This window comes from Anopheles marshallii, chromosome 2 (assembly GCF_943734725.1).
Source record: "Anopheles marshallii chromosome 2, idAnoMarsDA_429_01, whole genome shotgun sequence".
In the NCBI taxonomy this organism is placed as follows: Eukaryota; Metazoa; Arthropoda; class Insecta; order Diptera; family Culicidae; genus Anopheles; species Anopheles marshallii.
The window spans coordinates 47,485,132-47,500,811 of record NC_071326.1 but is presented as its reverse complement, the minus strand read 5'-3'; the positions used below and the strand labels follow the sequence as shown (position 1 = coordinate 47,500,811).

Below are 15,680 nucleotides of genomic sequence, written 5' to 3'. Positions count from 1 at the left end.
TCTTCCCATTGCCGCGAACAACATCCATTGAAACGCGGGCAACACAAGCACCGAGCTACGGTGGATAAGGCATTTTTATCCGGGAACGGAACGTAAAAGTCTCGAAAAAATCAAGAGCTATAACAGTTAGCAAGCGAGTTTGCAGGGATGAACATAAATTCATCCATAAAACCCGGAAAAAGCCCGCGAACGCGGTACGAGCGTGTGGCAATAGTGCGCTGCTTACTTCAGAGCGCTTGCTAGTTTTGGCTGTACCGTGCACAATGGGAAGAATAAAAAAAGGATGCATTCAGGTCCGAACATTACCAACCGCTGGAGTGTATGCATTTGGTGGAAATCAGTTCGTTTACGGGTCCACGTAAAGATTCCGTCATCGATCCATCCTCTCGTTGCCATCGTCTAACCAGTTCCTTGTTCTTTATTCTGTTTTGTTAAGTAAAAAAAGAACCGTCCATGTACTCCCAGCCAGCGAATGCATCAAGCGTAGTGGTCCAATCCAAGCGCCGTAAAGTATACGCTTACAGTGCGAACTTCATGCAAGCAGTAATCCAGAAGTATGGCACAGATAAGCGAAGCATTTAACCTTCGAAACGGGGTTCCTTCGACCCTCCCCGGTCGGTTTCACCCTTGCACCCTTGCATGACACGCAGAAATGCACCGAGTACGTTAGAAAATGTGCTGCAGAATCATTCGATGTTGGTAGTGGCGAACTTTAAACTTCTTCTCGGTTGATGGGCTTCGGCTGATGTCGCTGGGCAGGAAATGAAAAGGTAGAATCTCGTTTTCTGTTTTACGGTCGTGTGCATTGAACCGCGTCCATGCCGGTGGCGGGCTAGGTGCTACTGTTGCCCTGGGAAGGATTTTCCTTTACGTGTACCAACTTTCCGGCTGCAGCATAGTAGAACTTGAAGTTAATGAAACACCAAAGTGTGCGCTGCTTAGGGTATCAGTGCGATTGTTTTAAGAGCCGGCGGTTCAAGGTTGGTTGGGGTCAGGGCTCATAAAATGATGAAACGAAAAGAGAAGAAATATTAAACACACAAATGGAGTTTGTTTAGCGAAGGAATGGCAAACGAAAGACGCACTAAAGTAAAGCGAGGCAAGATTTTTTTTCTTATAAGAAACAAACGAATAGTTTTTATTTGAAGATGCAAAGACAAATGAAAACCGTCTGAGAATTCATTTCTACAATGTGTGAGTATTTATGTTAAAGGACTTTTTGGATGCGTAAACTCATATTTTGAATGAAATGTGTTAAGAGAAGGTATTGTAACATTACAAACAGATTTTCGAATAATTTAGCATGCTCTCATAATACTCTGCCCCTCTTATATAAACTGTTTGCACTTGCAAACATTGCAAAAACATAATCTTTTATTTCAATTAAATAGCATATATGCTTCAGAAAATTTCACAATCGTTAAATACAAGTTCACTACATTTACATGACGTGAAACGTTACGTGTATGGAGTTCTTTCCGTACACACAGCAAGGCAGATGATGGTGGTAACCATTCCAGAAAATTCCAAACAAACAAAACCGTTCAAAAAGCGATCCGGTCCTTCAGAAAAACACGTTTTCACAACAGTCAACTTGTGTGCGAAGCGTTTAGCCTTGCCATTGTCCCCGGGGATCGAACCGGAACATCACGCATCATCTATTTCTGACTGGAAAACCGTCCATCCGGCATCCTAATGCTGGCCGTGTGCTCTAATTATGATTCCTGTCCTCGTTCGTAACCGGCAGGTTGGCAAACTGAGATTGGTTCACCCGGGGTTTTTGAGACAGACACACCGGGAAAGGATTGCGTGAGCCGAATAGCTACAATAACACTGCCAATAATCCAGCAGACAGCGAACCGTACGGGTGAGCTGCTGGAACGACCAAAGGACGGTGGTGTGTGTCCTTAAATGATCTGCTATTGTAGGGCATAACGAATCCGCAAGACAAGCTCGGCAAGCAATGTGTTACGGTAGTTCGAATGTTTGATTGTCGTTTAGGCCCCGCTAAACGGGTGGCTGCAAAACAGATCTGGGTGAAAAACTATCCCCAGAAATGAGTCCAATGAGCTGCTATATCGTTCGGTCTCGCCCCCGGTTTGTGGAGGAAGACAGCCCCGCGGTAGGACAGCGGGCGAAGAATCACAGCATTCCCAGCCGACTGTACGTTACGGGTTTGCTCCGGAAGCGGGAATTGAATGAAAATATCAACTGTCCAATTTTCGGTGCATGTTGCAGCGTGCAGCTGATTGAGTGGGTTATAGAATTTTAATGGTTTTATGAATTTTTCCCGAACTTCGCGCGCTTTAGTTTGCTTGCAATGGCATCGACGGTCGGGCTGGTAGTGCAACCGAAATTGGCAAGGTGACTGAAATGCGATGATGAAGCCAGCAAAATTCGTAAACCGAACGTCCGTGCAGAATGCTTGTTTCGCCTATTCCAGCCGACGGGTTTGTACCGATCCCGCTACCGATCGCTTTCCATCGACGGTATTTCAACCAGTCCGATATTGTCCAGAGGCTCGAATTGCAGCGCGAAGCCATCCCATCGGCCTCCTGGTTTGTGATTCGCGCACCAAAAAATTCTCAATTCCTCTGTCCGTGTATGAGGCCAGAATGCTTCAATAACACTGCTGGATGGCGTATAACTAAAGGTGTGTGTTTTGTTTGTGTGTGTGTGTGTGTGTGTGTGCTAGTACCAGGATACCAATGGTAAGGGCGAAAAAGCGAATTGAATCGTTCATAATTGATCAGCCTCGGGTCATCTGGGACGGGTACGGTATGAAACCATGGCACCTACATCGGCACGGTACTGTACTCGTCAATTTTTGGGTGCTCGATTTCTCGGACAAACCGTGTTTGCCGAAGCCTAACGTGAACGTGTTCATCCGTCATTTGGTTGAAATTTCGCGCCACAAAATACCGCACGGCTGGAGACCTGAAACGGTGGCATCCACTGGGTTCGAAAAACTAAACAGCGTTGGCGTTGCTCGCTAAACTCGGGCCTTCGCTTGTGTTGGGGAACGTGTTGATTTCAGATTGACGTTTCGATACCCGTACACGTACCGCTTGGCCACCCGCAGGTATACAGAGGTCTAGGAAAAAAAAACGCAAAAGTGTCGCATAGTACGATGAAAGGTAATGTTTGGTGTGCGAGTCGGAATTTTGCACGGTATCGGATTTGATTAGGCGTGGATATTTGAAACGGTTTCAAATGATGCTGCAGCAGCTGCACCTATATTGCGTAGGAACGCATTGTCCTGGAATGCTGCATAACTGATTTTTTACACTGAAATAAAAGCATTACGGCGTTTAATGAAATATTTAATGTTTCGCACAACTGTCTGATGATTCCACGCAGAAAAATAAACGCAGTTTGTGTGGATTCCAGTGAGACAAACTTTTTTTACAATTGTGTAAATGGTTTAGTGCTTAATTATTTTAATCAGTAAAATATCGATCATCACTCGTCGCCCTGGAATGTCGTCCGACAGAGTTTCGCTCGGATATAAATATAATCAAACGTTCGATGAAGTATTTAACATTTCGCAGAACAGTCCGGTCGTCCTTTGCTCGCTAAAAACATCTCAGTTTGCGATTTTTGGGCAAAGAGCTGTCATAATTATAATGAAAATGATAACTTTTTAGTTTGTGACAATTGCAATGAAACAAACACGGTGGAAATACGGTGATTGTACTGGTTTTAATTGATTTTAATCAGAAAAAATACTTATCATCACGCGCCAATCAAAAATGTAGCTTCACAAGATGGATCCGAAATTGCTTTGATCTCTCGCATCATTATGGCCTATCCCTAGCCTCCCGGTCCGTCCATCTTGCTTACCAAACATTCAATTATGACAGCCTTTAGAGATGAACCCCCTTGTACCTTTGATGAAGCGATTGAATCACATCCGAGGCAGTCTTTTAACGATGATGAGGGAAAACATAAAGCACTGTTAGCAGTGTGCGGTCTTATCAAATCAACCCACCAAACATTGCCTACCTGTCAGGCGCATACGTTTGATGTACTATCTTGCAGCCTATGGCTACGGTCGGAAGACGACTAACTGTGTAGGAGCCTTTTTTTTTTCTTTGTTGTTCAGCGTGGATATATCCTTTTCTGCTGGTTGCCTTAAGGGCACGAGTATCGGTTTTGTTTTGCTAGCATTTGCGCTGGATTTATTATGTTGCGATCGATCTGTTTGTGCAAGCCAACCAACGGTGATCGGAAAAAGGACCGCCGGGTAAACAAATAGAAAATAATCAATTTTATTCACCTGTCCTGTAAGTTTGTTCTTGCTCCTATTTTGTATAATATGGACACATATAAACAGAGGCTAGCAGCTTTATTTGCATCATGCTGTACGCCGGTAAGGATTGTGGAAGAGCGAAAAAGTTGCTTGATGTTGTTATTTGTTGGATAGATGTTTACCAAAACAGCGCTTTGGAATGATTTTCGTATAGAATGTGTTTACCTTGCATTTTGCTCCGATGACACTCAGCATTTGAACCCATAGTTCGATCCGTTCACTAAGTATGATGATTTCTAACTTTACCCTTAGCTTCTACCTTGCGATATGATGCATATGAGCCTTACCGAAGGACAACACAAGCGTAGCCGTTCCTTCCGCGGATGCATTTTCTGGAGGATTTAACCTTCTTTCGCTGCATCTGAGTTGCAGTATGCGAATTCTGTTTGCTTTGAATGCAAACGCTAAACTACGCAGAAAAGTGATCATTTTCTCAGGAAATGGCAGCAGTCTACTGCACAGTGCATTCCGGCTGACTGGTTAGCCGTTTGCAATGCATCTTCTCCCTCTTCCGAATCGGGCGGGACTTACACTTGCTTATCCCTCCATTGTGCCCTATTTCAGAGCTAGCAGTTCGCAAGAAATACTATCCCCGGTGTGTGGCTTTCACACGCTGAATGCTTCTTGCCAACTCTGGTGCAGACTAGCGCATCGGATTCTTTCACTGCACAGCCGCGTGCACCCGTCGGCAATCCGGCAATCGGAGTAGGAATGCATGGGAAACGAAACCTTACCAACATGCAACAGCTGTGGGGCAACGAATGCCCGAAAACGATGGGAAATATGCAAAAAATGCTGGCAAGAAAAATAAATGAAAGAATCGAGCTGCTCATCCCGCGCATATATGAAACGTGTGCGGTTTTTGGCTCTTCGATTGCCTTAGAAGATGGATAAACTTTCCCTTCACACCGCTCGTAACCTTTCCCAGCGGGTTTGCCCGGGTGTATGCAGCAGCGTACATAATCTCTATGCCACTTGGTGCTAGAAAACGACATCTTCTTCCCAGCATCGGCTTTGTCATTGACTGTGTGATCCCTTTCGGGTAAAACAGAGCCCATAGGAGACCAACGAAAGATGTGGATGGTATGAAATGGACGATTTACACGGTACATCGTCTTGCTGGTGGGTCGCGAGGTGCGCACTATTCCATCCTGCTGCCGTCGGTATTGGCTTTTGGTGTCCGTTTGCAAAACACACTCGTACCGATGTGAGGCAGGGAACGTAAAATTGAAGCAGCAAGCGGAAATATTTCATTCAAAATCCAATAAGAAAATATTTATACGACCCAGTTTTGCCATTCCAAGGATGGTTGGCTCCGAGGACGGTATTATAGCGAGATGCTTCCGTATTCGTTTTGCGGCCGTACGTGCATGTGGGTGTTGGTGTGTAAGCTTTTTTTTTGTCTGCTACCTCTCTATCTCAACCAACTGTTCAACGGTCTAAAGTGACATTCTGAAAAAGGAGTTAGGAGTTAGGAGGATGCAACACAGGAAAAGTTTTCTTAACTTTGCTCACGGCAAAAGGAACGCGCTGACGCGGTTTAGTGTGATATGGTTCGATCCAATTTAGAGATTTGACGAGTTTTTCACAAAGCATCCGTTTTGCATCCGAGTTTTCACACATGTGTGGACGTTACTAGTGTGGGTGCAATTTCAAATATTTCTAGTAGCTTTAGGCTACTGATTTCCAGTGCAAGCACGTGATACGTGTACCATTCCAGAGCGGTTTAAGAAATGTTGAACAATTTACGTAACCAATTTTAAGTTTATTCTTGGAATATGCAAAAAAAAGAAAAACCTCTCCAAACTGCAGGAATTACGAATGAGTGAAGCGTAAATTTCATCAACAAAAAGTAAAACACAGTATAACATACGGTAGCTCACTCACCGTCGAGTACCCTAAAGGTACTCATCCGAGTGTGAATGTTACCTGTGGAAAATGAAACTTATCGTGGCTAACCTTTTGCGAAATTAGTTTCCCTTTGCCTTCAATGTGCCTTGGCGTGGGGGAGGGGGGAGGGGGATTTTTCCACAGGTTATACCGCCGGGACTGCATGGCGTTCTGAGGCGTACCAATTTGCCATTTGGGACTAAATTAACATACACGAGCAACTTATGAATGGGTCTCGTTTCCAATGGTTGACCTTAAAGAAAGTGACTTCACTAAGGAGCATCCTTCCGACGGAATGGATACAGTACCGTCGTGGGATAGGGTTTAGCAGCTCCTTTCCTTCACACAACCGCGCGCCCTCTTTCTCTGCCCCCTGGGCAGGGTTGTACTGGCTTAATGGCACTGTCACTTCTGAAGCTTTCGTCGACGACGTCGTAGGGCATCTTTTGAAAATATACTACGCTGCGCAAAAAGCGCTCGGCAGAGAGAAAAAGTTACCCACCGTATTCATTAATTACCGCCGCAATCTTAACTTCACAATTTTCGGACCGGATTTCCCTAACAGCTTCATTTCGTCTTGTTCTTCCAGGACCGCACCGGACTGAGCAATGGTTTGGACATGCGCTCGCTGGAGCACTGTCTGAGCGACATCATGCGAAACGTAGGCGAGGCATCGCAGCCGGATCATCTGAAAGGTAAGTCCGTTCGACCCGTAAGACCACAATCGAATCATCCGCAGTATCAAATCTGATAGTGGAACTCCATTACAAAACTTTCCAAGAAAGGGAATAGTAATAGCACAGTCCCTGAAGCAAGCTTACGTATATTTGTGTGCCGTTCACACTTTGATACACAATTATACTGGAAATCGTTTAAAAAGCGCACCATTCGCACCGGTAGACACACGCAGGCCCACTGAAAATGGTCGAGAAAAACGGGCACGGGTAATCTTCTATCGGGTTGCTTTTATGAGCTGTCTGTTGAGATCAAAATTAGCGTACGATATTTCATGTAACCCAGCTCAAAACCCTTTACCCATTAGGCACCGCCTAGCACCGAATGCAGATGTGGAAGGTTAAAGATCCTTGGGAGGAATTTTTTGGACGAGGAATTTAATTAACATTTGGACAGATTACCTTCCACGGGAACGGACCAGCGCAGGACAAGGGAATGACAGAACTTTCGCCGTATCGATCGTGCGTCATACATTCGAGAACTTTCTTTGTGGAGCCTCTTTTTGGTTTTGTTGTTTGCCGTTGGTTGTTTGTGGTCTTTTTTCTGGATTTACAAAGATCAACGATGTGCTCAAGTGGAAGAAGCATATTTTAGCTTTTTTTAACGTCTCGTATGAAGAACGCTACGGTCACATTCTTCACAGCCCTACCTCCGGGGCATAATCTGGTATGCTTCGAGTAGATTGTGCGGTGATTCGGTTTGCAAGCAAGAGATAATTTGAATCGATATACGCAAAAGTGCAGGAATTGTGGGTTTCATGCAATTTTATGGGAACATTATCTGTGTTTTTTTAAGATCGTTCAGCTGTAACATCAACATGCAACACGAATCATGCGTAGAAATGTAATATTTAGCAAAAAGGTTATGGAATTTTTATTATCTGATCAGATAAGGGTCAGTGTTCAAGGTCCACTAGCACTAAGTGTAAATGCAAGGAATGTTTTACTAATGATGGATGCCACAAGAATGTTAGGCTTGCTTCTTCAAATAAATAGTTAATTAAATGCTGAGGTTCATGTTATATCTCTAGATTGCGAAATCTTCAGCATGCATTATGATTATAGTTACGTTTGATCATTTTTAAACTTAATTTCCATGTATCCCTTGCTGCTGCAAGTACGCAGTAGTACAGTCTTTGATACATGGATTTCCTTTACAACGTTGGCATACCAATTTTCCTGCTGGTTTGTTGAGGTTGGCTTGAGGTTGGTGCTGGACTCATTGTACCAAGTAACCGGCACCCTTCTTGGCAGGTGGTTTCGACTCATATAGCATGCAGGAAAAGGGAAAAGAATCTGTATAGACGTCATAGGATGTGCGGTTCTGCGACGAACTGGCCATCAAAACTCGCCCCGATGGTCGACAACAACGAAACGATGCCAAAACAAGTGTTTCCGGGCTAGAAACGATGACAACATTTCCCGCTACACGATTGTCTTAGACTTCCGCAGCAAGAGCAACGTGCCGGCTAAGCAGCATAAAAGGTATGGATGTGTGAAACTCGTTGTTGCCAGTCGACCTATTAAGCTTGTTGAGCAGTATGTACCCAATGCATACCATGACACACACTGCTCGCCAATTCTGCATTGCGGTGACAACGGCAACGACGCTGCAAATGACAGCCTAGCGACCGAGATGATAAAGGCACAGTGTGTATATATATATATATATATATGACGAGAAATAGCATTCAAAATTTACAGCCAAATGTTGTTTTGCGGAAAATGAGTGCACTGACGAGTTGGCTGTCTGTTTCACAATTTAAACTCAGGACAAAGCAGATAAGCAATCATGGTTATATGTAACACGATAGGGGAAAATATTACTTAACTAATTAAGGTTCTATTTGGTTGTTAAAATCGTACTTACGTGTTTGTTCTTGTGTCGTATTACATGAAAAGATATGATCTAGTCAACCTGTTTTTTTATCTATCCAAGTCCTCACCGCAATTGCGGACACGAATGTGGCATCAGAATTCATTGAAGCAGCAGAAGCAAAAGATAACACCAAAGCTTCCAACCTTACACAGAAGTATCTCGTAATCCATGTCGTACCGAAACAAACGAAGCACAAATAAAAGGTTTAAAATCAAAGAACATCTTATTAATATGCATGGGAAAATTTTTCACTCAGCATCCAGTGTGAAGGAAATCCGCTGGGAAGCTGGCAATAGCAAAGCAAAACCAATGCTTCGGTAGCTTTGGCCTGATGCTGTTGGCGCGCTGTCGGTTTCGTCTCGAAGGATTTGCAGGAGGAGTCGGCGTGGTTTCGATTTTTCTTTTCACGTCCCAGCTTACGCTGGTAAAGATTGGATTTCACTCATATGACGATGCCTTATGCAGCTCAGGATTGTGGGGAGGGATTTTTGTCGCCTCCCTCTTTTCCGTTCCTTTTCCACCCGTGTCCATTCCAACCGACTGGCGGAAATGGTCGAAATGTTGTTTCACACACTAGAGGAAGCTGAGCTGTCATACGCAAACCCCCGTACGTTGCTGGCTCGATGTTCTTTTCTTGATATTCGGCTGACGAGAACACACTGGTTACCGGTGTTCATGTTTTCTTGGCAATGCGTGAGCAAAATCTATCAGCATAGTGATTTCCATCTATTTACTCCGTGCGAGTGTTTGTGCCTTCTATTTGCTGTGTACCGGCCCACCAACACCACCGACCACTTACCGAATGGACATGATAGCTAGACAGTCGAAACAGTAATCACCTTTGCCGATGAATCTGTGATTGAGTGTGACTTGATCGAATTTCGAAATGCGACCGTCAACGGCACATCCACGAACACGACGGCGTGATGATGACTTGTGTCGCAGCGATGAATGGATTTTGGGGCGAAACGAGAAACGCTTTCCATAAATTTCCGCACCTTTTTTGCGAGGTGATAAAGCGAAGGAAATTATATTTTCATCTTGCCTTGGTGAATCTTTTGCTCTGAAGCAGTGCTGCGGGATAGCAGCGTTTTGCGTGTTCGCATGGCGTACGGTGCTCGTGCACGTACCTGCGCGCGTACGTTTCTTTCGGCTCGGGGTGTGATTGGGATAAATTATCGTGCACCCCGAGTGGTTCCATAAATTTTGCCCGAAACTAATCGAAACATTCACTTTCGTGGCGGGTGGCGTGCCTTTTGTGCTCTGCACGCTCACTTCAGTAACAAATAGTTCCAATGCAGCGGATATCTGCGCACCGCAGCGGGGAAATATGAACTTTTCTGCATTTGGTTGAGTGCATCTGTGCGGTTGCACAAACGCATAAGGACCAAGATTTGCTTCGAAATGTGCCTCCTGTTGCAGGGTAAACCGATGGCGATGCATCGAATGCACCACAAAATGGTCCTTGCACGCATTCCTAAACCCCGTGCAACCATTATTGCTGCTAGTGCTGCACTGCACCGGGACTATTAATCATCTTTTCCCTTCGCCGACATAACAGACTGTGCGAAGGAAGTGGAAATGCATCGCGTCGCGGAAAACTTTTACTCCCTCCCCCACCGGGACCGTCGAATCCCTTTTCGCCAAGCAATGAATGTACAACAAAAACAGACAGCCAAGTCAGTGAAAGGACAAGGAAAATAACAACGCCGGATGATTTTCCCAACCAGTGCCACCAACACCACCACCTACCGGAGTGTTCGGGCATTAGCCGTGTACTTGTATAGCAAAATAAAGCAAAAAAAGGGTTTCTGGACTAAGAATGAATAGAACTGGAATATGCACTATTGCCACCTTTTGCCGAAAAAGAAACCCCCAAAACGATCTCGCCCAGTGGCTTCCGGTTTGTGGTTTCTTCCATTGGGTTCAACTTTTCTCTCTTACGGGATCCCAATGTCGGGTGCAAGACGACACAAGGATGCGATCGTGCACAGCATGCTTACAGACGGCTTCGCGTGAGTTGCATGCTGGTGTGTGCTCGCTAAACTAAACGTGTGGTTGTGGGTCCTCAAGTCATGTGACAATGGCCAAAGCACGCATCAACCAGGCAAGTTTTGTGTCCCCGAGCCGGGAACGAAGCAGCCGGCGTAAAAGTTTGTTGGTTCGCGGTACGGTTTGTGAGTGCATCTTCGTCTCCCCTCCATTTGCCCATACGGCATAGAGTTCGATGGTTGGCTGCAAGGTGCCTGCAAAAGTTATCCCATTTAGCGGGCACCTCTCAGCCTTGGATTGGGAAAAGGCTAAGCAAGTGTTTGTGTGTGTGTGTGTGTGTGTGTGTGTGTGTGTGTGTGTGTGTGTCTATGTGGAGAAGATGCGACAGCTAAAATGGAAATCGGAAGGATGCCCACGGGAGCTTTGGGTTGTATTAAAATTTTCCGTTTTCCCCGGAAGGTAAAGTTATTTTTATCTGTCAGGATTTCGATCGTATTTGTAACTGTCACAAAGCGCTGGGAGTTATTTTGCCACTTTAGCAGGAAAGAAGTGGTGCAAAAAAGCTGCCTGATTGCTTTATGCGTTTCACTGCCGTTTGAGCTGAATCGACTTCTTAAGCTTGCTTGACGTTATGTTACGGCTATGTAAAAATAGTTTTCTGAGAGGAAAAAATATGCTTTGAAAGCATATCAACACAGTTTGAGATGTCTCTTACTCATGTAACGCATTTTATAATTATACACTAACAACAATATTAGCAGAAGCAACGGCAGTAAACAAATATGTGTATTTTATAAAACTCTTGCTCTAGAAATATCATCCTCGAATTTCTGTCTGTACATTTTCTTTTATAATTAACGACACGCATAATTACGCAAACTGCGTCAGATCAATCGCATTGCATGGTTTTTGGCTAGTTTCTAAAACACGCGAATTTTGTGTTTCTTTCCGACGTTGTAAAATTTCCAACAAATTTGTTGGAATCGTTTTAAGCACACAACAAAACGTTCTTTTTTCATGCTTAAAATAACAAATTCTTTCTTGCAAGCTCAAATGAAAAAGATTGTTGCATTGAAACTCCTCCGAATATTGATTTTAATCATCACTCCACTGCTCCGTACCGTGAATGAGTGTAGGTGGTTCAGTGATCTTATCGAAATCAGTTTGTATTTCGGTAGCGTGCAGTTCCGCCTATTCCAGAACCATCCCACATAATGGACCGACCGGTAGCAAGTGATGAATAAAATAAACAGCAGCGAAAGCAGAACACGAATATCCTGCAAACGATAACAGCTTTTCATCATCAAAACCATTGGCCAGCAGAAGTGGGGACACATGGAACAAGGGGGTTTGAAACAGTTCACTCCCGTCAAAATCCCATCCACCCTGTGTCTCATGGACAAGACACTTGCAGCACGGACAAGAGGAAGTGAGAGAAAACTTGAAATAATGAAAAACGATGTTCGTTCGCCTTGGGCGTTTGTCGATTTTGCACCCATCACACCGGGTACAACGCAGCAGCAAAGAGCTTTCGTTAACTGGACATGGCATAAACGTTGAGTGGGGGGAAAAAACGGAAAAAGAAGCAAGCATCCAATATAAAGAAAACAACCCCACAAAGCAGCATCAAACACTTTCTCCAAAATATGGCAGAGATTGTCTGCCATTTTATCGAGCTGGAAGTTTTTGTGTGTGTTTCGGTTTTATTCTGTGTGCGTTTTTTCTTCGACACGAGAGAGCTTTGATAGTTTTCGTTCCTGTCCGGACGCTCCTACCGACCAATTTTATCTGCCCTTGATACTGTTGTTTGCGAAGTGAAATGAAAGGTCTTACGAACCGACGTGTGCAAAACAAGCAACGGATCGGAAGAATGGGAAACAAAATTTTATTGTTTTCCCCGCAGTGCTCTCGAAATCATCAGTCATTGTTTGGTTCTGGTTTTGTGGAAAAATGGACACAAACGATAGGCCATTCTGTCTCTGGCAGGGCTGTTTTTATTCTTAAACAAGTGTGTACGGTTGTGAAAATTGTACCTTCCGTTGTTGAAGGAGTATTTTCCAGAACGAACTGTCCAAAAAACGAAACAAAGACGTGTTGGCGTGCACAAATGTTTTTTTTTTGTTTCGGTTTTGCTACGCATCCTCATTCATATCCGTTCGCTGTATTTAAGAATGAATGAGCTCCAAAGCTTTCATCAAATTATTGTAAAAAATCTACGCAACTGTAGGATGAAATTTGTTGCACAACTAATCAGCACGATCTATTTCTTGAATCGAATATAATTGCGATTTTCTACGAAAAGTCTTTCGTCATTGTGTTAATGGTTTACGTAGGAGCTTTCTACTCCTAAGTGAATTCTTGGGCTGTGCAGTATTAAAAACCTACTGCTGAGGTTTCATCCTCTTTTTAATTTTCCATGTTTAATCTCCTTTTACTCATGATCAATCGTAGCGGGTCAAACTTCAACCCCTGCATGATGGTACGCATTCGTTCGTAAGCACAAACAAATAAGTATAATGAGAAGCACAAAGAAAACCGAAGCGTCACTAAACAAGCATTCAAGTAACGTTTTGCATTTGTTACCTGTTTGTGCGATTATGCAAATTTCGCTGGTTTTTCGTTTTTTGTCCTCTTCATCTGAAAGGCTACGGCTACGACACGTTCGGTAAGGCTCGTGGATATACAAGCTGGATTAATGTAGGCTGGCACAAACGGAGAAAAGAAAGACAAACGCGTACCACCAATAGCAAACGTTTAATAGGAAAAACAGATTTCTTGGACACTAAGTGAACTTCCGATTGTGAGCTTCCGATAGATTGTAATTAATTAGTGCACCGGTGTGCCGAAGGAAAGGTCACCTGTTCGAATTGCGCGACAACTGTTCGGTATACTTACGATTCCAGCGGCACTGCTCCGAGGGCGGTAACGCCGATGCAAATGAGTTTGTCTGCTTGGGCAGTAACATGCGAAAATAAAACCGTGGAAGTAACCAGAAGGTGCCTTGGTGGACAGGCTTTAGATTCATCGTTTTTTTCACGTCAGCTCGGTAAAGGTACAGGCGTAACGTAAATCCATACTTTTTTCTGCTTTGGTCAGATTTTCCGGCTGTGTTACGGTGTGTTTATGTGACTCACTATCGTTCGCTACCGTGATTGCGTTCACCGAGGCAAGAAATTACGATAATTTCTATTTAAAATGAACCATTTTTGATAACCAGTAGGCTTGCGCACTACGGAGTTTCATGAATTAAATGGGTTTCTTTTCCTAGATAGCTGACATAAATTTCGTCTGTTTCATATTAGTAAAGTTGAAAACGAGCATAAGAAACATGTAGTTTGTAACCATTTCTCGATGAATGGCAAAAATATGCTATGATCATTATTATTATTTCGATTGATCACCTTAACAATTACTCCCATTAATCCATTTCGTAATTTTTTTTAATTTAAAAAACAAAACATTTAACAGGTACACATTGGCATAGGCCACAGGCATACAATAATTATTTCTAAAGTTCGCTTCACAAATACTCTTCTGCTCCGTCTTGATGTTGGCCAGTCCAAATTCATATTTCTTCCCGCAGATCGTTCCAATTGACATGTTCACGTAGACATGTAAGGAATTTCGAAATTGATTCAATAAAGTGTGCGCAACATTGTTGTGCCGGTGGAAATGAACATTTACATGAAAGCTCAATAAAAATTCCGCGCACTCGCTGCAGAGATCGTTACCAACTAGGGGAAAACGTTCGGCATAAACTTTTTGGTGGAATCGTTATTTTAGGCGATTTGAAATCGGCTTCCGTGAGTTTTATTCTCTGGAGAGTTAGATTGTTCTTTTGAAGGTTACCTTTAGACGGTTCGTTTTAGGCATGAACTGGAAAATATAGCTTGTGAAAATCGTATTTGAGTGTATGCAAATGAGCATGCTGTTAAATGAGATGAAACAGATTGTCGGCCCCTGATGCCGCATGTGGTGTATGTGAAATGTGAAAGGATTGTTACACTCGTTACGCGTTTCCACGTATTGAAATTACATTTGTAAATGGGGTAAAAAGACTGCAGCAAAACATTTCAAACAGGCAAACATTCACAAACAATTGAAATGTTCCTTTCGCAGCCGTTCATATATTTTCGAAGGTGTTACGATAAATCACGTTTAAGATTGTTCGATATATTGATAATGATTTTATTTCTTGGACAAGGGTGTTAATTAAGTAAGAAAATATCAACTTAAAGATGGCATCCATCACACATTAGTTTAAACATCGAGCGGTTAACTGAAATAAGGTTGTTGTTATGCTGACGGATTTTAAGGGTTTGGCTCTAAACTTTTGATTAGCCGCTATATTACCTAACATCCGTGCCGGAGAAGTTTCTTGGAGGATTTCAATGAATCTTGCCAAAACGACCAACTAGGCCAATCCTGCCGTTTCATACTTACTTCATACTTAATATTATCAAGAAGTTCGACCAATCCAGATGGGATTTTGTACCATGACAAATTGAAGAAAAATTCTACTAACTTAAGTATTTAAAAAAAAAACGATCCTTCAATATATGATATTCTTTTCATATCCGCTTACCTTAGAAACTAACTTTGTGAAATAATTTGTTTTGATACTTGTCGAACAACTAGTCGAAATCCTTAGTCCTTACTATGCACATAATCTAAACTTAAATTTAAGGGCCTGTCAGTTTATTTGAAAATCTAAGAGTTTTAAACCTTTTGTTTAAACGTTTTTTTTTTCATTCGCTTCTTAAACGGTCTAAATGGACAATCAGCTTATTTTTTCGCTAGCCATACGTTCTTCGGTAGACACGAATTTTAAAATTTTACATTTGAGGAACAAGTTTTTCAAATCCCGAGAGAG

The 15,680-nt window shown here is 43.1% G+C and overlaps 1 protein-coding gene across 1 annotated transcript in view; it reads left to right on the top strand.

Annotated features, from left to right (window-relative positions):
* The window catches only part of LOC128719198 (cytoplasmic polyadenylation element-binding protein 3), a 192,263-nt gene that overhangs the window by 28,510 nt on the left and 148,073 nt on the right, over positions 1-15,680 (top strand). The window contains exon 2 of the mRNA XM_053812820.1: positions 6,792-6,897. Coding sequence (XP_053668795.1) covers positions 6,792-6,897 — 106 coding nt within the window. The remainder of the gene's footprint in view (positions 1-6,791; positions 6,898-15,680) is intronic.